The 22,411-nt window shown below is 47.8% G+C and overlaps 1 protein-coding gene and 1 long non-coding RNA gene across 32 annotated transcripts in view; both read right to left on the bottom strand.

Annotated features, from left to right (window-relative positions):
* The window catches only part of Tcf7l2 (transcription factor 7 like 2), a 189,393-nt gene that overhangs the window by 91,133 nt on the left and 75,849 nt on the right, over positions 1–22,411 (bottom strand). For all 31 annotated transcript variants that reach the window (XM_051146799.1, XM_051146802.1, XM_051146801.1 and 28 more), the window contains one exon: positions 22,124–22,225. In XM_051146799.1, the coding sequence (XP_051002756.1) occupies positions 22,124–22,225 (102 nt within the window). The remainder of the gene's footprint in view (positions 1–22,123; positions 22,226–22,411) is intronic.
* Positions 14,551–15,058, bottom strand: LOC127189733 (uncharacterized). Its single transcript, XR_007830675.1, has 3 exons — positions 14,952–15,058; positions 14,756–14,895; positions 14,551–14,643 (listed from the first exon to the last, which is right to left on the bottom strand). It is a non-coding gene; the product is annotated as an uncharacterized LOC127189733 (long non-coding RNA).

Genomic DNA, 22,411 nt, shown 5'->3' with positions numbered 1-22,411 from the left:
TTTTGTCTGTCCACTCCAAGTGCTGGAGAGGCAGAGGCAGGAGGCTCTCTGGAGCTTATTAACTGGCCTGTCTAGACCAGTCACCAAGGCCCAGGTTCACTGAGAGAGCTCTGTCAATACAATACTACACACACACACACACACACACACACACACACACACACACACAGAGCAACTACAGCCAGCCTTAGGAAATTGTCCACCAAAAGTCATTGGATTGTCTGCTCAAAGAAGCCATAGCCAGAGGCTTTGCAGACAAAGGCAAAGTGGGGAATTGAATCCCCGAATCATAAATTAAGGTGAGGAGGAAGATTCACAGCAACGCTTACTAATGGAGTTCCCAGATCTTGACCTTATGAGGTTTCCATGGAGTTGCTGACCTTAAGATTTCAGCCCCCTAAATAAATGAGGTGAGGTCTTCCGCGAACACAAACTTTGCAAGGATAACTATTGCCTCATCTTCACGCAGTGGCAGGCCACAGTCAGGGACCAGAGCAGCCACCACTCTGAGCAGCCTTGACTGTGGGACAGACCCTTCCCAGCAAAGTTTTTCCTGTATATTTTGGGCTCCATGATCACACAGTGTACCAACTTACACTTCCGCATCTAGAAACACGGTCTTCTGGGAAAAGCACACTCTCATCAGTGTGGCCGGGGAGTCCTGCCATAGCTTGTAATTTTGGCGAAGGAAGTGACTTCCTGTCTGACAGGAAGCAGATGCCAAAGCTCACTTTAGCCGCCTGCAAAATTCTTGTGGAAAAGTGAGTGGAGGAGGGGGTTGGAGGGAGGGGGGGGGGAAGAGAGAGAGAGAGAGAGAGACAGAGAGAGAGAGAGAGAGAGAGAGAGAGAGAGAGAGAGAGAGAGAGAGAGAGAGAGGGAGAGAGAGAGAGAGCGTGAGTTCCCCCAAGAGAAGGCAGCCCTTTATCAGGAGGAGCCCAACCCTTCCAAGACAGCCAACCTCTCCCCTGACCCTATTTATTAAAATGAGTTTATCTAACAAACAGCTGAAGTTCCTTCTATCCTAAAGAAGTAAGTCTGGTCTCTGCCTCGGAAACAACAGCCCTTTCAAAGCTTCTAGGACATAATTACCAGTTGAGTTTTGAACTTTGCCCAGATAAAGGCTGATACAGCAGGCTGTGCTGTTTGCTCCTCTAATCAACTAAGTTCAAGTGTGAATAGAATGCTGGCCTCCCTTTGTGCCTCCAACTCCCTCCAAGACAAAGTTACTTTTCTCCTATTATTAAGGGCTGAGCATATTTTTATGGGGGGGGGGGGGGGTTCTGAGTCACTAGTTTTGTTTTTGAAAATTCCAACTACTTGAAATGGGGGGTGGGGTTGAGTCCACCGAAGCAGTTGTTGTTGTCTGTTTTTGGAAGAGTGTACACTAACAAGATTGATCAGCTGAAAGCTAAAGTTCCCTAAACTCTAGCCTCATATCTACCGGAACAAGCACCTACGAGCAGCAACCTCTAAAAGCTAATGCGGTGCAAAGCTAACATGCTGTTGGGCTCACACATGCAGCACCCCATCCCCTGCTCCCCAAGAGTGCTCAGGACAGAGGGAGCAACACATAGTACATAAAGCAATCTGCTGTTTTCTTATCATTTATTGGCATTTTTAATAGTTTCTTTTTTTTTTAATATGCAGCTTTCTGTCTTTCCTTTTTCCTCTCTCCAAGCAATCTCCCAGCTGGCGGCAGGCAGTAAACAGTTAATATTCCACTCTCCCCTGCTGCCTCGAAAAGCAAAGGAACAATTGAGACATTGTCCAGGGAACAAGACTCCCAGAGAAGACATTTTTGTTTACGTCCCAGTTCTCAGACTGTCAGTTTCCACTGGGCACGTGAAAGCCTGGCCCACACCACCACCCAGCTCCCGCTGAAAGGGTTCAGCTCAGCTTGTTTTAAAGCTTCGGAGTCTGTTTTTGATTCAAACCCCAAACCTCCCCTCCCCAGCACCCCGCCTTTTCCCCCAGAAAGTTGCCTCCTAACTCTGAGACTCTGTTGCAATTCCTTTTTGGCACCCTTTGCCAAGAAAAGTAACAAAATATTTTTGAATACCAATGTTTGCATGGTTTGGGCAAAGAGGGTGGGGGTGGGAGGGAGCGGGTGGGAGGGTGGGTGGGAAGAGAAGTCCAAACAAGTGACCAAGGCCCTGAAACCCAGGGTGTTTTCTTGGGCTCTCAAAACTACTCCTCTCAAATGTGTGTAGGTGAGTGGGTACCAATGACAGCCTCACAGGAAACATCTAGAAATCAGAAAACCTTTCAAAATCCACAGACACCTTCAAAAAAACAAACAAACAAACAAACAAACCAGACTTTAGGTCCAAAGAGCAATAGTTTCCTCCCAGTCCAGGCCACTACCTGGTGTACAACTGGAACTACAGCCCAAGAATCCCCCGGCGCCATCCTTAAAAGACGCAGGCAACGGCAATAGCAAGGATTTTGCAGGCGTGCAGCCCGCTCTGTGAGCCTGCTTCCTGTTTAAGGAACGGGCATCACTGGCTTTCACTCCTGCAGCAGCTTAGGGATGGAAAGGGCAGGCTACCACTCTGTTCACAGACACTCTTTCCCATTGGCCCAAAGCCACCTATAGAAAGACGCACAGGAATGTGCATACAGAGGTGCTTTCACATAGGCATGCACGCGCGCGCGCGCGCACACACACACACACACACACACACACAGGTGCACACACAGCAAGCACACCAAAGGTGTATTCACACAGGCACATACAGAGGTGCACACACACAGTGGGCACACACAGGTGCATACACACAGGCACACAGGCAGGCACAAGCACGTGTACACACACACACACACACACACACACACACACACACACACATCAAAACAGAGAGTTCCATTCAGGAAATAAGACTCCTGACAACTTGAGAGCCACAAGAATTCTAACTCTCTCAATCCCCTCATTATTCAAGTCAGAGCCATAGCCATTTTTGTCACAAACTGGCCAGGAAACCCACAGATGGGGTAAGGCTACTACTTGCTGCCTCCTGAGCACCACAGGAAAGAAGTCCACGTTCCTTGGTGGCTCTACCCAAACTATAGAAAGCCACTCTTTCCCACCAGCCTTATGCACCTTTCTTTTCCCTCCCACCCACTCCCAGTGCGGAACTTGGCTACCTTCCCACTGTGTACTTTGTAAGGGATGAGAGTCCACACCCCCTTTCATCCCCCTGTCACAGGCCTCCCCAGGCCCTTTCACCCCACCCCCAGCTCCTGTCACCAGGTGCTGATACTTTTATGGCATATTTGAATGTAATAAGGCATTCCCTCCCTTTTCAGAGGAGGCCCTGTTAGCAGTCATAAGTTATCATTATTAGCCAATCCTAGTCAAAAGACAGGATTCCCAGAGCAAAAGGGGAAGATGGGAACAGTGTCACAGCCACCACCTTCTCCCGCTTCTGAGGCCCTGATGACCCAGCGGAAGGCAGAGGAGGTGGGGAGACCTTGCCAGGATAATTAGCTCCTCCTCTGGTGTCCATACACAGGAGGGGGCGGGGCGGGTATCTGTGCAGACACTCACAAGTACAGAGCTGGCTTGTGGGTTTGCTCCTCAGAGCAGGCCCCTCTGTCTCCCAGCTTTCCTTCTCTGGAGCTCCAAGTCCCCTCAGGAATTGCCACACCTGAAAGTCAGCACAGGAAACAAGACCTCTGGTCCTATCACACTAAGACTGCCAAGTCTGAGCCTCCATCCTTGAAAAAGCTGCCTTCTTCCCCGTTTTGTTATCTGTATGACAGGGCTAACGTTTAGCAGCTGAGGGTGATAGTGGGAAAGCCGCATGTTGTAAGATTCAAAACATTGTTTTGTTTCATTATTTATCAATCTATCCGTTTGGTCCGTGGTATGTCTTGGGTTGTTGGTTTGGGTGTCTGTATCTTCCCATCCCATCCCTCTTTTCAACAGGATGAAAGTGCCAGGACTCGGCAGGCACATTCTGAAACACACCTGTCAGGGTGCATCCCCACTAGTGTTGGAGGAGAGGAAGAAGAACCAGAGCAATTATCTGGCTTCTCATTTCGACAGCCAGTGCCTGCCCCTCCAATGACCGGCCTACTGGCAGCAAGCAGTCTTCCGCAAATAGAAAGGCTGAGCCTGTCAGGAACGGTCTGCGGGCTTCAGGTGCACTTAGAGCAGGGGCCATTTTGGCCCTGGTCCTTGTGGTCCTCCACAGATCTCTCCTAGATGGGAGAGTTGGGGAGATGATGAGAGCCCAAACCCCAGGAAGCAACTCCAGCTTGCTCATCAGGCGTCCCCTCCTCGCCTGCCCACCCGAAGTGCTTTTTTTTCCAAGTGGCAAATGAATCATGTCAGACCAAAAGCCATTTAAAAAGTACATGTTGTAAAAGACCCATGCTGCAGCCCTTCCATTTATTAATTATGCTATGGATTAGGATCAAAGTAGAAGAAATCTTGGTGTACTTGAAATAAATGGCTTTTGTGGTTACCTAAATCCTCTGAGTCCCCTGGAATGTAATTCCTTAGGCAAAAACAGCTCCCTAGACTTCTTGGCTACCCCCTCTACATGCACGCACACACACACACACACACACACACACACACACACCACTGAGGTTGATGACTCTGCACCAGACCTGCATGATGTAATTACTTGGGCTTTACTTTCTGTTTTAGTTACATGAAGTACGGAGCTCTTCCTCTTGGGCTGCCCTCCAGCTCCAGGTTCTTGTGTCCACTACTGCCTCTTCACGCTCGAGCCCGTCTCCTCCTCCCTCCTGTCCCCTGCCCTTCCTTCCTCTTTCTTTCCAATTAGATTCAAATTAAAAATAACACCGAGCCTGGTGGCAGGGTCACACGCCTTTAATCCCAGCACTAGGGAGGGCAGACAAGTAAATCTCTGCGTTCCAGGACAGCCAGGGCTACATAGAGAAACCCTGCCTGTCTAGGAAAACCAAAACAAACTAAGAAAAAAACAAAACCGAATAAATAGAAACCCCTGCAGGCCCATGGTATGGCTCAGTGGGGAAGCGGGGCTCTGGGGTCCACGTGGTGGAAGAGAACTGACTCCTATAGGCTGTTGTCTCGTATGCACGTGCCGACACACTAAATAAACAGTAAAAAAAAAAAAAAAAAAAAAATACGTCTCAAATTAGTGCCAGGCCACTCGAGGTGCCACAGGCCTTCAGTCCCAGCACTCAGGAGGCAGAGGCAGGCAGGTTGCTACGAGTTCAAGGCCAGCCTGGTCTACACTCATGCAAGCCAGGGTTCCATAGTAAGATCGTGACTCAAAAATTTTTTAAAAATTAATGACTTGGGAAGATGTCAGGACTCAAGCTCCATGTTAGTCTTCATTAAGGTGAGGTAGCTGCACCAAGTCACTGAGGAGGACTTGTGGGCGAGACACTCAGAGTGAACCCTGGCTGCGCCATTACCTCATATCAACCTAGCTCTTGAGACCCTGGATTCCTTATCTCTAAAATGAGGAAATGAGAACTTACTTCAGGAAGAATTGTTGGAAAGACTGATGAGCACAAAACACTCGGTGGGGCTGAGGCCTCATCAGTACGTGACAGCATCCCTTACCGTCCCTGCACTTCAAATCCCCAGAGACTTCTGCATCCCATGCTTTCTGTACCTCCCACTAAATGAGATTCTTTAAAATAAATTAAAACAAATTCCTTGGCTTAGATGACTGAGAAAAGTGACTTCTCCAGTTGTGGCTAAAGTAGCAGATGAGTGATGAAAGCCTGCGCTCCTGAGGCTGAGGAGATGTGGGGCAGCAAAGCGTTTGCTACACAAGCACAAGAACCCGAGTTCAATCCTCAGACTCCATACTTACAAAGCTGGGTGTGTGGAGCATGCTCACAAGCCTACGCCTTTGGAGACAGACAGGTGGGCTCCAGGAGCTCAGTGGCCAGCTAGCCAGCCACCTTGGCAAATTCCAGGCCAATGAGAAACCATGACACTAACAAAATGGAGGAGGACAATGAAAAACAACACCTGGGACCGTTCTGTCTGCCAAGGCATGTACATACAAATGCCCAGGAGCAAACACACTGTTAAACACACGCACTCACATAAACAACAAAATAGTTCTTGCAGCATTTGCAGAATCTGGAGCTACTTAGCTACAACAAGAAAACACAGAGGATGACACTGATGTACTCAAATACACTGAAATTTAAAATGCATTTAAAATTCCATCTGTACAAAATTTAGGAACAACATGGGGTAGGGAAAATACTTCCAGCTCTTACAACCTCACCTCTGACTTAAATACAGAGCTCTGTAAATCACCATGGGGAAATTAGTGGACTCCTCCAAATAAAGGTGAAAGTACATTGGGTGCAGCAATAAGCATACACTATATTTAAGCTCAGAAGGCAACGAAGCACCAGCTAGACAAAGCCGACCAACCAGTAGTGAGAGGGTAGTGTCTGCATTGGAAGCAGAGGTGTTCACTGTCTGGTCCCAGAGAGTCTGGAAATACGGATTTAACCAAAATCCAGGAAAGGCCCTCTCCTGCTCTGCATTGGCACAAACCCTGGGGAGAGGCCTGCTAGCTGCCCATTCACTTCAGCCCAAGGGCCGCCAGGCAGCACAGTTCGCACCCTTAAGAGGCTGTGAGCAGGGGCTGGGGAGGTGGCTTAGGTGCTGAGAGCACTTGACACTCTCACAGGCCTGAGGTTCCAAGTCAGAAAACCAGTGTGGTGGCCATGTTTATAATCCCAGTGGTAGGGGCAGAAGCAGCAAGACCCTCAAGCCAGCCAGCCTAACTCAACGATCAAGTGCCAGATGAAATTGAGTATTCGCCCTCCCCACGCCCCCTCTCCCCCCAAAATAAAGATGGCATCCTAAGGAAAAAACCCCGAGGTCGATCTTTGATTTCTATACACACGTGCACACACACACACACACACACACACACACACACACACACACATATATATATACACACACAGGGATGAGAGTTTGTTACCAGGAGAGCAATCAACATATAAATTCCAGGATAATGTCTTAATAGTAAAAGAAAAAACAGGACAAGGAAAAACTCCTAGAGAAGGAATGGATGGCTCTGGCCTGTGACTGTGTGGCCTTGGAGTAGCTGTGGCCCAGGAATGAAACATAACCAAAATTTCGGCAGACCTTTTCGACTTGGCTTCCGTTCTGAACTTTGGTATATGAGCTTGGGCCTGGCAGGATCCTTACTTTGCCAAGTGAAAACCCGTGAAGGAGATTTCGCACACGCACCCTGACGCCAGAGCACTCAGGCAAGCCCAACCCTGCTGACCTCCTACGTAGCATGAGCCACCCTCACAGCCCAAGCCTACGCCCCAGGGCCAATGGCTGCCCTGCCTCTCCCTCACAAATGTCCTCTGCCACACACTTATTCCATACAGATGTCCAAATGCACACTAGCTCACAGGCCAGATTTTAAATCATGCAATCAAACTTCCACATACGGCTGCTGGCTTAAGACCTGTGTTTGTACCTCACGTATGTTGGACTTACAGTGTGCTAAATAAATCAGTCTAAGAACCGTCATATGAACACAGAACAGCAAGATGGAGACATAAAACAAACATGTGTACTAAATCAGAAGAAAAAGGGAACCTGCTTTTCCAAACTAAAGGTCCAGGGAGCATAAAAAGTTATCGTCCTTTTTAGCGACACCATGTTTTCTTTTGTTCTGTTTTATCATGCCATATTTAACTGAAGTCTGGGAAGAAATGAGACTTGCACCAATTGCTCCTGGCTGGAGAGCCATCGCCCAGCTCCTAATTTCACTTCTTGGACATGTCTTCATTTCTGCCTCTGACAGAACACTCACTGTCCCCTGTCCCACCTCCCCTGGTTATCTTTACCTGTGGATCTGACACGGCTTAGGGTCGTCTGGGAGGAGATCAACTGAGAAACTGTCTAGGTCAGAGTGTGCTGAGGCTGCACTGGGCACTGTCTTGATCGTTACCTGACGGGAGCGTGAAGCCCACCGTGGGCAGCACCACCCTAGGCAGGCAGTCCTGGACCCCTTAACAAAGCTAGCTGAGCATAAGCCAGCCTCCCAGCTGGCCAGCCAGCAAGCAGCACCCTGCATAGTTCTTGCTGTACTTGACGGCAAAGTGAGGGTGTGGAACAGCAAACAGGCTTGCCTTCAAGTTCCTGCCTTAGCGTCTCTCGGCGATGGACTGACCCGGAAGGGTAAACTGAAATGAGTCTACTTTTCCCCTAAGTGGCTTCCGGACACAGTGATTCACCACAGAGCACAGTCATTTCACTTGCAACCAGCTTTCAGGTGGTAAGAGATTGAGAAGACGGACATGGGAGTGCACCCCTTTAACCCTGTACTCGGGAGGCAGGTGGATCTCTGTGAGTTCAAGGCCTGCCTGCTCTATGGAGTGAGTCTAGAACAGCTGGGACTGTGTAAAGAGGCCCTGACTCAAAAACAGGAAGACGGCTTACCATGACATCCCTATGGGCATTGCAGGTAGGAAGCTAAGTTTCTGACACTTTCTTTAAAAAGCACCAACGCCAATGCCGAGCCTATGTCATCCTTTGCTCTGCCCCTTCCCCTGGGCAGATTTAAAGCCACCCAAACCCTTGACTCTGGAGTCCTGACACACTGGGCCTCAGACTCCCTCTGTGTGTGCTGCTGCAGGCAGACACTACCAGGCCTACAGGGACAAGCAGGGCCCTCAGTTCCAGGGCCTCAAACCAACAGTCTGGGTCTTTAGTACAGTATGGGATTTTTGTTTTGTTTTTGTTTTGATGAACGATGGAGATCACACTTCTACCGAAAGAAAAGTACTCCCACAAGTGAGAGAAACAACGGGACCCTCAGTTCCCCACCAATTATCTGTGGTAAGAAACAATGTTTCTAACATATACAAGTAAATGTTGCCAAGAAGCAAAGAGTTCCCAGCACTGCTGAGCATGTGGATGGGAGCTGGAGAAGAACGTCTAAAAAACTAAAAATACAAAATCAGGAATTTCATGAAAATACCTAACATTCATTTTTAAATTCCCCGTGGCCACAGAAATGAATCTTGGGAACTCCTGTATCCACATAAGCCTCCTTTTGCAGGTCACTGTTGGGAAAATGGGGGCGCAGTTTGTTCCCTGCACCCATGCATGCATGGGCATCTGTGTGCAACAGTGGCAAACCTGGTTCATGTCCCAGAACTTTTACTTTGATAGAAATAAAAATTATATATATATATATATATATATATATATATATACACACACACACACACACACACACACACACACACACACACACATATATATATATATATATGTTTTTTTTAACAGCATAAACCTAAATGCTTGAATAACTCTATCAGAACTGCTTTAGCCATAAAACAACAGAAAACCACTTCAAACTAGTTAAGGTGTTGGCTCCCTGGGGTACCAGAAAATTAAACTGTGCCATCCAGTTATTCTCTCTGCACCCATTTTAACCCTCTGCAAATGACAGTCTTCCACTCCAGCGCCAGGGGAACTGTACACCAAGGCTAATGTGTATCTATGTGGGAACAGGGAAACAATTGCAAAAAGTCACAGATTTAGACTCTGCATAAAAACATACAAACCTATATTACATGTCTGCCCCCTTCCCGAGCTCATGTCCACCAGAGAGGAAGGGCAGGGCAAGGGTAGTCTGCCACAGCGAAGAGGAAATGGTACTGCTATCAAGAAGAGAAGCAACGTAAGGGACAGATGTCATCCTCCGCACCCAGGCCATCCTAAGGTCGCAGCTCCCAACTGGAAGGACAGCACAGCACATGCGGGCTGCTTGCCAAGGCTACACCTGCCAAGCCCTTTGCAGAAACCAGGATGAGAAACCCCAGTGCAGAGGCCTGGGAAGAGGCACTTGGCTACAGCATCCAAATGGAAGTGGCTCCTCCCAGTGCCTCTGACCACGCCTTGTAATTCTCCACATCGCTGTGTACGATTTAACAGAAGAGGGCTGCTACCATGTCCCAAAGAAAGTATTTTGGGGAGGTCGAGGATTTTCTCAGCTAACAGACAGCAAGAAGCCCTGGTTTCACACCCCAGCACCGCACACACCAAATATGGTGGCGCACACCTGCCATCTCAGCACTTGGGACTTGGAGGCGGGAGAATCTGGTGTCCAAGGTCTCTGCAGGCTGCACAGTGAGTCGGACGCTCACGTGAGCTACGTGAAACCCTGTATCAAAACAAAACACTGTTTTTGCTCCTGAGTTTCAACGAGGTTTCCCAGGAAACCTGGTCATGTTCTCAGTTCACTAGGAGGTATGTTTGTTTAGACGTGAGTTTTATTTTCTGTCTTCTGACTCCCGTCAAGGTCAGCTTCTCCCTTCAGTAGCAAAAGCTGGGGGACAACACTTTGGCTACAGTCTCCCACAACCCTGAGCTGGGCCTAACAACAAAAGCCGCAGAAAGTGAGCGAGTCAGATGAGGCCTGAAGACAGATGTAGATAAGAGCACTGGGGTCCACCCAGTCGCTGGAGAGAGCAGCCCCGAGGCTGTGCTGTGGACTCTGGTTTCCTCCCTCCTGAATCCCTCCTTCTTTCTTCAGCCTGCATAGAATCTTAGGGTCTTCTTCACTTTCAGACCGGGGGAATAGAAATGGAAACAGAGGAAGCAACAGGAAGCTTGTGCCCTTGGAGTGTGCTGGGGCGGGGGGGGGGGGGGGGGGGGGGGGGAGACACGAGCCCTTCACACCTCCCCCCCTCCCGTTGCTCTTAGACCCATTGAGATCTCCATCTCCTTCGCATTAAGCAGCCTCAGCGAAGCACGTAATTACTGCCCACATCCAGCCGCCATGCGGGCCTGGGCTAGAAAACAGATTGCATCACGACGATGTCTGGGGCTGTTTAGCAGCAGCAGCTGGAGATTGTGAGAGCCTGCAGCTGGATGGACAAGGGGCTCCAGGGTGAGGCAGGGCTCAGGTGCTCACCATCAGTGATGTCTGGCTCCCTCCCACCCAGCGTCCTGCAACCAAGACATCGGCCATACTGTCACATGCCTACTTGCGCTCAGGCAACAAAAGCATGGCCAGTGTCTGGACTTAACTGGCGTGGGCGCTGTCAATTCTGAGTCCTTGAATCTCGGAACCAACTTTCAGTCAGGTGGCAGAGCCAAGGGTCTGTCTGAGGCTGATATGGGTCTTTTTCATAAGACCAGATTTAGATGCTGATTTTCAGGAGTCTATGCTAGGGTGTATACAGTTTTCAAAGGCCACCATGATTGTAGGAACAAATTATAGGGATTCAAGGATGTTGAGTTGGGAAGTACTGTGGTAGTGACAGCAAAGTGTTGAAAAGGGCACATGTGCATGCACACACACACACACACACACACACACACACACACACACACACACAGATGAGAAGGTTGGACTATCAGTCCACAGGATGGGCTGAGAGAATCAAACAGGAAGCATGAGAGGAAGAGAAGAATCCAGAATGAACAAACCATCTTTGGTCCATGAGCTACTTACTGATAAAGACTGTGGAGACATTTAGCTAGATTCAGGGGACGCTAATTTTCATATTTATCCAGCATTCAAAGGGAGAGTGAGCCAGGCAGGCGAGACTCTGCCTGGGGAATTACTGGTCATTCTTGCCTGGAGAGTCCCAGGCAACTCTTCCAACTTAACAAGACCTTCCACCCTGTACACAGTATGGCTATGACTACACTTCCTCACATAGGAGCCAGTTCATCCTTTGCTCCTTAGCTCCCAGGACCATCCCATGCTGGAACCCATGTTTTCTCTTTCTACTTTAGTGTATAAAAGAGATGACGCGGCAGAGAGCACTCATCAGATAAAAGCTAGTTGTTACACAGGCACCAGGGCATCAGGTCAGACCCTGAAACACCTGAGTAAGAAGCTAGGCGTGGCCACGTGTGCCCTGGAGAGTCCAGACAGAGGATGGCTGGGCCTAGCTGGCTTCCAGCTCAGCTCCAGGTTTAGTGAGAGGCCCTGACTCAAGGGAATAAGGCATGACAAAGAGTACCATAGCCCTCTGGCCTCCCCACACATGTGCATGGACACACACACACACACACACACACACACACACACACACACACCACATGCAAATGTCTTTGATAAATTAAAAAAAAAAAAAACAGGGCTAGAGAGATGGTTCAGTAGGTAAAGGTGCTTGCCACCAAGCCTGATCACCTGAGCTCAAGCCCCCAGAACCCATCCGATAGAGAAACCTGACTGCCACACATTGTTTTGTGTTACAGAAGATGACAGCATGACTTGCAAGGCACTAGCAAGTCAACCACAAAATAACCCCATAAGCACTTACTACAACTTTAGCAAAGTAAACTATCTCACATCAACTACCAAGTCCTGAATTTCCCACTTGAGCACCGGTTTCCCAAGTACATGAGCCTCTATCCCAGGAGTCTTAACTAGAAGGACACAGAAGCCCTGTACCCTGGCTCTCTGGGGCTTCTGTATAACCATATCCCATGGGAAGTGCTGCCACAGCTACTGGGCACGCTGGGCTATGAGCTAGAGTGTATACGGGTAGACTATGCCCCATGTCATAACCCCAAATTATGTTTCTCCAAAAACGTGCTACTACATCAGAGAGAGAGAGAGAGAGAAAGGGGGGGGGAGAGGGGGGGGAGAGAGAGAGAGAGAGAGAGAGAGAGAGAGAGAGAGAGAGAAGGCACATGTTCAAGTCCTGTGCTGAGGCTCTGCATACTCCGGGCATGATGACGTCACATTGGGTCCAAACCAAATTTGCTCCAGTTCTCTACCAGAAACTGTTTGTCTGCTTAATTAACGGAGCATCACAGTGGGCGGGGAGAAATGAACCACCAGGCTTCTTGGCTTCAAGAAACTTACAATCTGGCTAGAGAAATCAGCAGGCCCCAAACACAGAGATATTCAGCAAGACAAAAAATGACAAGTGGGGTGGCATGGGTGCCAAAAGAACTCTTTTTGTTTTATTTACTGGAAAGATAAACAGAGCCCAAACCCTCCGTGTTAATTTAAAACAGGCTCCTGTGTTCAGTAAACAGAGCAGGTGCTGAAACCAAATCAGCTTCAAAAAGAAGGCTCCCCTCTCACCTCTTTATGCTAAGTAGACCTCAGCAGAAGGCCACCCTCCTCTAGAAGGGGTCTGAAGCCCACCGCAAGATCCAGGACCCAGTGAGAGACTTCCTCGCCTTACAGAACCCAGAGCTTGCTAAACTTATTTTAAGAGAGATTTTTTTTCCAGTAACCTTATTAAACTCTGTGAAACAAATGTCAGGAAATACTAGCTAGCTGGGATCTGCCAGAGACTTTTCCCCAAAGCACACCAGGGCCCAGCTCTGAGAGATGGCAGAGCACCAAGTGAGGCTGCCAGAGCCTCCCCAAGTTACTGTGGGTACATCTTTCACACAGGAGCCAATAGCCTCTCTGAAAAGTGGGTGTGTCTGACCAACAACCTAATTTGGGGATCATATGACTGACCAAGCTTACACAGAGCATCAAATAAACACCCTCTGCCCACTAAGATGACTCTAAAAGAAATGTTGTAACTAAAGCGGTTTACCAAAGGACACACTTGTAATCCTAGCTTGCTAGAAGTAGAGGCAGAAGGAATGATCATTTGAGGCCAGCCTGGGCTACATAGTAACATCCTGTCTCAAAAAGAAAGAAAAGGGATAAAAGAAATAATTACACCAGAGACTGTAATTGACAGAGATTCTGAGTATACCCAAGACCTCTGGAATAATCCTGGGAGAACTGAGCATGCTGGTGGGGGTTAACTGAGGCAGATGCTGTGTGTGAATTATCCAAGAGGACTGCAATCCAATGAAACAGCAGCACAGTAGCTGACCACCAAAGCCTTAAAGGCGAAGCCTTGGGAAGGTCAGCCTTGTATGCTGAGTTCCTGAGCAGGGGAGTTAATAACTTAAACCTTTCCTTTTGCTAAGTTCCCCCAGAGAACTAAAACCACTCTGATTGTGGAAATCTGAAACTATCTCTGTAGCTATGGGTGACAACCACAGACTTGAGACCTTTCAAGAAGATAATTTGCGGCTATGTATCAAACAAACAATTTTTAAAACTCTATTCTCTATCTAAATTCTTCCTCCATATTTATCCCAAAAGGCCCAGGGGAGGACACAGACATATAAAGGAGCCACAGCATGGCACTGATCCTATAAATCGGGGGAAATCACATTAGGGACTCCTATGGGTCATTAAAAGCCTTAGGAATTGTAATGACAAGTACATACTGACATTAGTAATTTTTGTTTTAAATAAATAAAAACTTGGAGCCACTGAACCTAGCTAGGAGTTCCAGAATGTTAAAAAGAAATAGAAATATTACCATGGTCAGAAGAAAAGGACTAAAAGAAAATAAACATCTCTGAGAGGTGAGACTATAGGTGGTTTTCAAACTATCTACAATAGACACCAAGTATATGAATGTAGGAGAGTACATTCATTTTAAAAATTATACCACGGGGCTGGAGCAATGGCTCAGCAGTTAAGAGTTCTGGCTGCTCTTCCAGCACCCACATGGCAGCTTGCAACTGTCTGTAACTCCAGCTGCAAGGGATCCCATAACCTCACACAGCTGCAAGGGAGCCCACAACCTCACACACCTGCAAGGGAGCCCATAACCTCACACAGCTGCAAGGGATCCCATAACCTCACACAGCTGCAAAGGAGTCCACAACCTCACACACCTGCATGGGAGCCCATAACCTCACACAGCTGCATAGGAGCCCATAAACTCACACAGCTGCAAGGGAGCCCATAACCTCACACAGCTGCAAGGGAGCCTATAACCTCACACACCTGCAAGGGAGCCCATAACCTCACACAGCTGCATGGGATCCCATAACCTCACACAGCTACAAGGGATCCCATAACCTCACACAGCTGCAAGGGAGCCCATAACCTCACACAGCTGCATGGGATCCCATAACCTCACACAGCTGCAACGGATCCCATAACCTCACACAGCTGCAAGGGAGCCCATAACCTCACACAGCTACAAGGGAGCCCATAACCTCACACAGCTGCATGGGATCCCATAACCTCACACAGCTGCATGGGAGCCCATAACCTCACATAGCTGCATGGGAGCCCATAACCTCACACAGCTGCATGGGATCCCATAATCTCACACAGCTACAAGGGAGCCCATAACCTCACACAGCTGCATGGGAGCCCATAACCTCACACAGCTGCATGGGAGCCCATAACCTCACACAGCTGCATGGGAGCCCATAACCTCACACAGCTGCATGGGAGCCCATAACCTCACACAGCTGCATGGGAGCCCATAACCTCACACAGCTGCATGGGATCCCATAATCTCACACAGCTACAAGGGAGCCCATAACCTCACACAGCTGCATGGGAGCCCATAACCTCACACAGCTGCATGGGAGCCCATAACCTCACACAGCTGCATGGGAGCCCATAACCTCACACAGACACACATTCAGGCAAAACACCAATGCACCTGAAGGAAAAGCGAATGATTTCCGTTCCTTTAGAGGCAGAACGATTCACAATGTGAGCAATTCTTATCCTTAAATAGTCTAAAATTTGTCAGTCACTGACTATATGAATAAGATACAAGAAAATTCTAAAGAGTTGGTGTTGGGGTCAGGATAACAGCATCTTCAAGGTGTGTTAGCAGAACTGAGCATGGAAAAGACACAAGAAGGAGCCAGTGCTTGGGGGTGGGGGGGGCTCAGTGAACAAAAAAGATGGAAGTCTCTGAAGGATCCATGTGGTGAAGGGAAAAAAAGGGGTCTCCACCAGGATACTTCCTTCTCCAGGGCACAACTCAGCTGCCAAACATCAATGAAGCTACAACAGAGAGGACCATGTGAGGGGCAGTATGGGATTCCAAGGCCCTTAAACTTTGCTTCCACTCTTAAGGAAGAGAATGCAACAGCGGTTGCGCAATGCTTTGTGACACTGGATTTCTATCACTATGGCCGGCAGCTACCAGGCCAGAATCCAAACTTCAAGAACTTTAGAGATTCTGTAAGGACTGAAGGATGATTTGGCTTGTTTGACCTTGGACTCCATCATGTCCCTGGCCTGGCATGCACTTTAGGGACTTCACCACACACTTTCTTCAGAGCACTATGATTCCATCCACAGCTCTTTACCCTCCAATAGAAAGCCTGCGTGTCTAGTTCTCTGGGTTAACTCCCCACAAAAAATAAATAAATAAATAAATAAAATAACAGGCCTGTGTGTTCACAGTGTTGACAGGCTTGCTCTATAGACAAAAACAAACATACTCAAGTCTTGTCTGAGAAATGGGAAGGCTCTGACTCAGCTGTTACCAGGAAACACGGGCCAAGTGTTCTAGAAAGCTGGGCTGGGTCATGGATACGTGGATTAAACAACCAAATAAATAAATAGCAAGAAAGGTGCACACATGCTTAGCAGAGGGAACAGAGACAGCCTGCAGGAAGAAGGCAAGGACTCCAGAAAACCCAGAAGAGGTTCTCACTCATCACCCAAAAGCCACCGTTCCCCACCAGAAGAAGGACACACACACCCTTTGTTGTAAGGTGCTAAGGAGTCCCTCATAATAGCTACCATATCCACAACCAGAAGCCGTATTTCAGACAACATGGAAGCTGGCAGGGTTCCTGGGACCACGTCCTCACACAGGTAGGGAGCTCCCGCTGGGAATGCCCACTGACAGTGTGGGGACATCATGGACGCAAGACTCTAGGAACCAGCGTGCCTGCTTTTCAGTCATTAGTTCAGTTGTCAAGAAGCTGGGGTGCTGGGGCCCAGTGGCCTCCCTCCCCTGGGGAAGCATGGCCCTACTCTGAAAAACGCTGGAGCGTCTACCATGGACTCAGCGTGGCCCAACACAGTCCGCTGTCCATTACTGAGATTACTGCTTACCACCAGTGTTTTTTGAGTTTGTTTTTTTTTTTTTTTTCAGAGTTGGGAGGGTTTTTTTTTCCCACACAGTAAACAACCACAACATATTTGCAGCATCAGTGGATGAATCCATAACTGAATCAATATAAACATGATCTCATGGGGAGTGGGGTGGGGTGGGGTGGCGGGAGGCGGAGGGGAAGCTGGTCTATCCAAACCTGTCGCATCCAGCAAATGGCATTTCCAGATAGCACTACCCAACCCCCAACCCCAATCTGGTGGTGGTTTCCACTCCAGGTCCATCCAAATCGGCCTAGTCCACCATCCCCAGGGCTTGCAATGTGACACACTACCAAGCCCTTATGAGTTCCCTACAGGTCAGATGTCACAGTGCCAGCGTCTCTCTGTTTCAACACCAATTCTCTCCTTTAGGGCCTACACACATTTTTTTCCATCTGCATAGCATGGCGCTCTACTCTTTATACGCCATCTTCCAAATTCCAGCTTTAATACTTTCCGTTTCTGTGGAGTCATAGCAACTGTACAGCTTATTATGGGATGCCCCCATACATGCACACCACGGACAGGCCTAGTTAGAGCGCCTTGGGAATTCATTCTCTCGCTCATCATTCCTTTAACACACGCCCACAGAGACAAGAGCACTTAGAATCTTTTAGACTAGCCATTTTGAAATACCCAATTAAATGCTGTCAATCGTCATTAGCCTACCATGCCACAGAACATGAGGAGCCTCCCCTCCTATTTCACTGCACCCTTTAACCACCCTCTCTTAAATGTCCAGGCACATAATCCTCGACAACTTCCCAGTCACAACCAGGCCTCCCTGGTCGCAGCCCAGGGGACCCATTGTCTTTCCAGGCACAGGTGAGGGCAGCACAATTTTTGGCCAGCCTTGACATCTGTCTATCACAGAGCCTCCTACCACTTTGTAGGTCCCAGGAAACATGGGATCATTATTTAGAATAATAATAATAATAAAGCTAGAAACTTTCACATGCAATGAACAGCAGAGAATGTTGTTGGGGCCATTTTTTAATTAACGATAAGTAGGTTCTCCTGCCTCCTGTGGAAACAGCAGTGCCTGGTTCTGTGGGCCCCGTGTCCCTGGGCATGTCTAGTGCGGAGGGCAGATCCCATGTGTGACGTCCTGCTGGCTAGGCTGTATCTTGTAGGGTTTCGGCTTACCATCAGCATTTAAGCAATAAAAACAACGTGCGCCACCTCTGTCTGGCAGGCTTTCTTCGTTGGGATTCCGTCTGCTTTCTCATCCCAGTGTTCGATGCTCATTACACAACAAAACAGCCAAGACAGAGAAACAGGGAAAATCCACCCCAAGGTAAAACTCTACACTGACTTCAAAAGGAAACCCCCAAGATAAAACTGTAAAAACTTTTGAAGCCTTTTTGCTGGGTTGTAAGACATATGCTATACCAAAATACCACCATTTTGGGTCTAGAATCTCTCCTACAAAGGGAGTTAAATGCAGGCCTTTGTATAGCAAAGGCACCGGGGGTGGTAGCCAGGAAGCAAGTCCTAACCCCAGAGCTTACCAGCAGCTGGAGGCGCTCTGCCAAGCCTTGCATGAGACACCACCACCCAGCAGAACCCTAGAGCCCCTCCTTTGACTCGTGAGAGGAAAAAGTAGAATTTGAATATAAATTTCAGAAATGTCAGATAAGTAAAGTGGAACAAATTAGAAAATGGAACCAGGGAGAGGGGGAGGGGAGGACACGGGAGGGGAAGGGGGAGAGAGAGGAAGCATGGGGGGCGGGGAGAGAGAGAGAGAGAGAGAGAGAGAGAGAGAGAGAGAGAGAGAGAGAGAGAGAGAGAGTGAGACTTAGACTGGGTTCCTTGGCATTTTGAGACTTTACTAAGTCAGTGAGTTGGGCAATGGGGAAAAGTGGGGTACAGCCTGATTCCTTACAGGAAGGCTCTGTGTTTGGCCAGACAATCAGGGCATCCCTAGGAATGATTTCTTCTCTCCTCAGAACACAGCCTGGGAATCACCTGGTTATAACAACCAAGACGCTGTATATTGCTTAACGGAGCTACAGTGTATGGGGTATTTTGTGGGAGAGGCTTAATATAATATTGGATAGGGCAAGATTGGAGCTCAGTAGCAGACTGTCTGTTTAGCCTCAGCAAAGCCTGGTGTTCTAACCACAGAACCAGGAATGGATGGATAGATGGATGGATGGATGGATGGATGGACGGACGGACAGATGGACGGACGGACACTGTTAGGTAAATTGAATCCCTGTTAATATTTATTCTACAATCAACTCCCTAAAGTTACTGTTACTTGGGTAAGGGGGGCGCAGGTACCCATCAAGGCCAGAAGTAGGTATCAGACCTTTTGGAGCTACAGTTATAAGCGGTTGTGGGCCACCCATGGTGGGTGCTCACACGCCCCAACTCTGGTCCTCTGACAGGTCAGTAAGTGAGTGCTTTTAACTGCTGATCTCTCTCTCTCTCCCCAGCACCACACTTCATATGACATGGAAGCCTCCTGCCACATTAAAACAAACAAACAAAACCTCAATCAGATGAATATATTCAGGAAAAAGACCTTAAATTCCCAAGGGAGGGTTCTCTGCCCAAGTGGAGGTCCTGCCTGGGGGAGCTGCTGTCTTAGCAATCTGTGACAGCCATAAACCTTACGTGATTGACAACAAGTCCCAAACACTTCTCCATTTTTACACTGCAACATCAGAAGTAATTTAGAAACGACTCAGGCCTCAAGTTACAATAGTGCAAGCTTCGGAGAAATTAGGAAACAATCCACAGAAGAGTGTTTTGAAACACGTCTGCTGATGCGCCGTGATATGACAACATTTGTTTTTTTAGCAGAATGAAAAGCAAAGCACGAGGAAGAGCCCCTAGTGTCTGGAGGGAAGCCATTCATGACCAAATCTGAACTTGGCCTAGACCCCTCCAGCCACTGTACGGCCCATGCTTCAGAAAGCTTCCTGTACCGACTCGGACACTGTGCCCACTGTGGGATGGGAGGCTTACAGTGACACATAGCTCTATGTCCAGTGAAAAGATAATTAAGCACTTTCCAATTGTGGTCTCCTTTTGCTCAAATTTACAGGTTTCCCTTCTCCTCAGCTCCCAGGCCCTACCCTCCTCCACAAACCTGTAACATCTACCAGATGGCTAGTTCCCAGGTCCCTGAGGGCACAGCACCCAATGAGATCATGTGACCACTGCCAACCATGGCTTCTGGATAGAAGTGCCCACCTCAAAGGTGACATGTGTACTTCCGCGTGGTTCCTGTGGTAACGTGCCTTCTAGAAAATGGTAAGGAAAGACGGCCTTACTCTCCTCTCTGTACCTTTTGCCAAGACCCAAACTGGTTCTGCAAAGACTGTTTTCCCACTCTATAGACTGTCAGTTTCCACACTGGAAAATAAGACTCTGGAGACCCCAGTTGTGGCAGCTGTTCTCATGGGATTTATACAGGCCATGACTGCTCACACTGTGATGACCTGTGACCTTACACCACCACAGTTTGCAGAGGTAGCTCCTTCTCTATAGCCAAAATGAGGGAAACTTCCAGGGAGAGCTTCCAAGGAAGATGAATACATTTCAAAGCCTGGGCAGATGTTGGAAAATCCACTGGCACAGGAAAAAGTGAAGCTTGCATCACACTAGGACCCTATAACCCTGTGTGTTGGGATTTTTTTTCAACATGGCATTTGATTTTTTCCAGAGGAACCTGAGCACCCGAAGCCAGCAACTTCTTCACACCTCACTTCTGTCACTGTCCCCCTGATGGTGAGCCAGCACCAGCCGTGAGCATTGCTCTCCCCTCCAGAGAAGAATGTACCAGAAGGCCCCTGAAAGGGAGCAAAGAGCTGGATCCAGACTCAGCTCGAGCTGTGACCTCGGTGTGTGACATTGGGCAACTCACTTAAGACATCTCTGGGCCTTATTCCATCTCCTTTTCTGAAATCAGATTGGACCTAAAATGGTCCAGACTATAACGTCGGCCCTAGAGCCTTGACATCCCAGGAATGTACATAATTACTAGCACCGTTTAATTGTGGGGTTGGAAGAGGAAAGAAACTCCTAGCAGATGCCAGCCTTCTTCCTCCATGCCTTATTTATACCATGAGAAGTTAAGACATTTCCACTAATCAAGGTTCCAAATGTGGTTTTACAGAAATAAATTATGTTCCGATACACACACATACAACTGAGGCCTAGCTCACTAAATAATATATAGTCAATTAAACCAAGCCACCAAATCAGGAGGCGGCCTGAAATTTGACAAAATGCATCTTAAGATTCTCTACTTTAAATTATTTTGCAATTTTTAGAGATTCTGAGTAATGTAGAGGCCAAACATACTAATGGGTAACATTTTGTGATAACGTAAATAAAAAATGTATGAATTATCTCCTGCTTTGCATAATTCTACCTGTCATGAATTCATTATAAAAATATGTCTTTCATTAATTATTTCAAAAGTCTGAAGTCCAGCTCATGATATAAATATATAGAAGGAAATAGATATTCTAATAAGGCTGAGCTACCTCCTCAGGAGGCTAATTTATAAACTTCCAGAGCCTACGATATGCTAGGAAAACGCATTAAAAATATATATATCGACACACACTTGATGCCGTAGTCTCTCAGTAAAAACAAATGTTTTTCTGTGTGGAGCCCGCATGCTTTCAAAGCTGTGGGCACACGGATTAAGTTTAATTTGGGCTTTCTGAGTTTATTTCTACTCTAGGTGTAGTCAGGCAGCTCAGATCGAGTTTGCCCACCCTCATGTGAGGTGCTAGTTTCGAGTCCATACTGAGACAAACAAGGTGTATGGAAACATCAGACCAAGCAGACCAAGGGCTCCTTTTTTCTCATCCTCCTCTCTGCCTCGTTTTCCCTAAGATGCATTTTTTTCTAAACAACTGCTTCAATACCATCTCTAGTTTCCTCTGAAACCAGGAAGGATGTATCCTATTAGCAGACGCCCACAAGTCTAGCTTCTAACCCAGAACACAGAGGAAACTCGGGGAAGGAAGACTCAGGAAACTTCCTCGTGACAACTGCAGTGGCACAGTCACGGAGAAGGAATAGCTTGTCATACAGACCATGTTCAAAGCTAGTCTCCAGAAAAAAACATTGTGAAGGAACTGACAAATACAAATGTTTATCATCAAAAGGGGGGAAAACAGCATCTTATTCTTTGCCCCCATCAAAGGGGTGACTGTCATTGAGAGGTTACTTACAACAATGTGTGCTGGCGATGGCGAGCGGGCGTCCTTGAGGGCTTGTCTGCTCTGGAGGCTTCCTGCTTGGACATCGAGTAGTGGCCATTTCATCTGAAGATACTGGGGGGCGAAAAAGGAAACAGTTAATTCAGGGAAAGAGGAGATGCGAGCTAGCTCACTTAAGAAATCACCATTATTTATATCAGAAAGTAAAAACTATGTGTAAATTTTCCTTAGAGCCAAACGTTCAAATGCAGAAAATTAACTCCACTAACAAGCACAATTTGCCTTTGCAGTTTAAGTTAC

This window comes from Acomys russatus, chromosome 5 (genome assembly GCF_903995435.1).
Source record: "Acomys russatus chromosome 5, mAcoRus1.1, whole genome shotgun sequence".
Taxonomy (NCBI): Eukaryota; Metazoa; Chordata; class Mammalia; order Rodentia; family Muridae; genus Acomys; species Acomys russatus.
The sequence above is the reverse complement of the archived record's forward strand: the minus strand, read 5'-3'. Positions and strand labels throughout refer to the sequence as shown.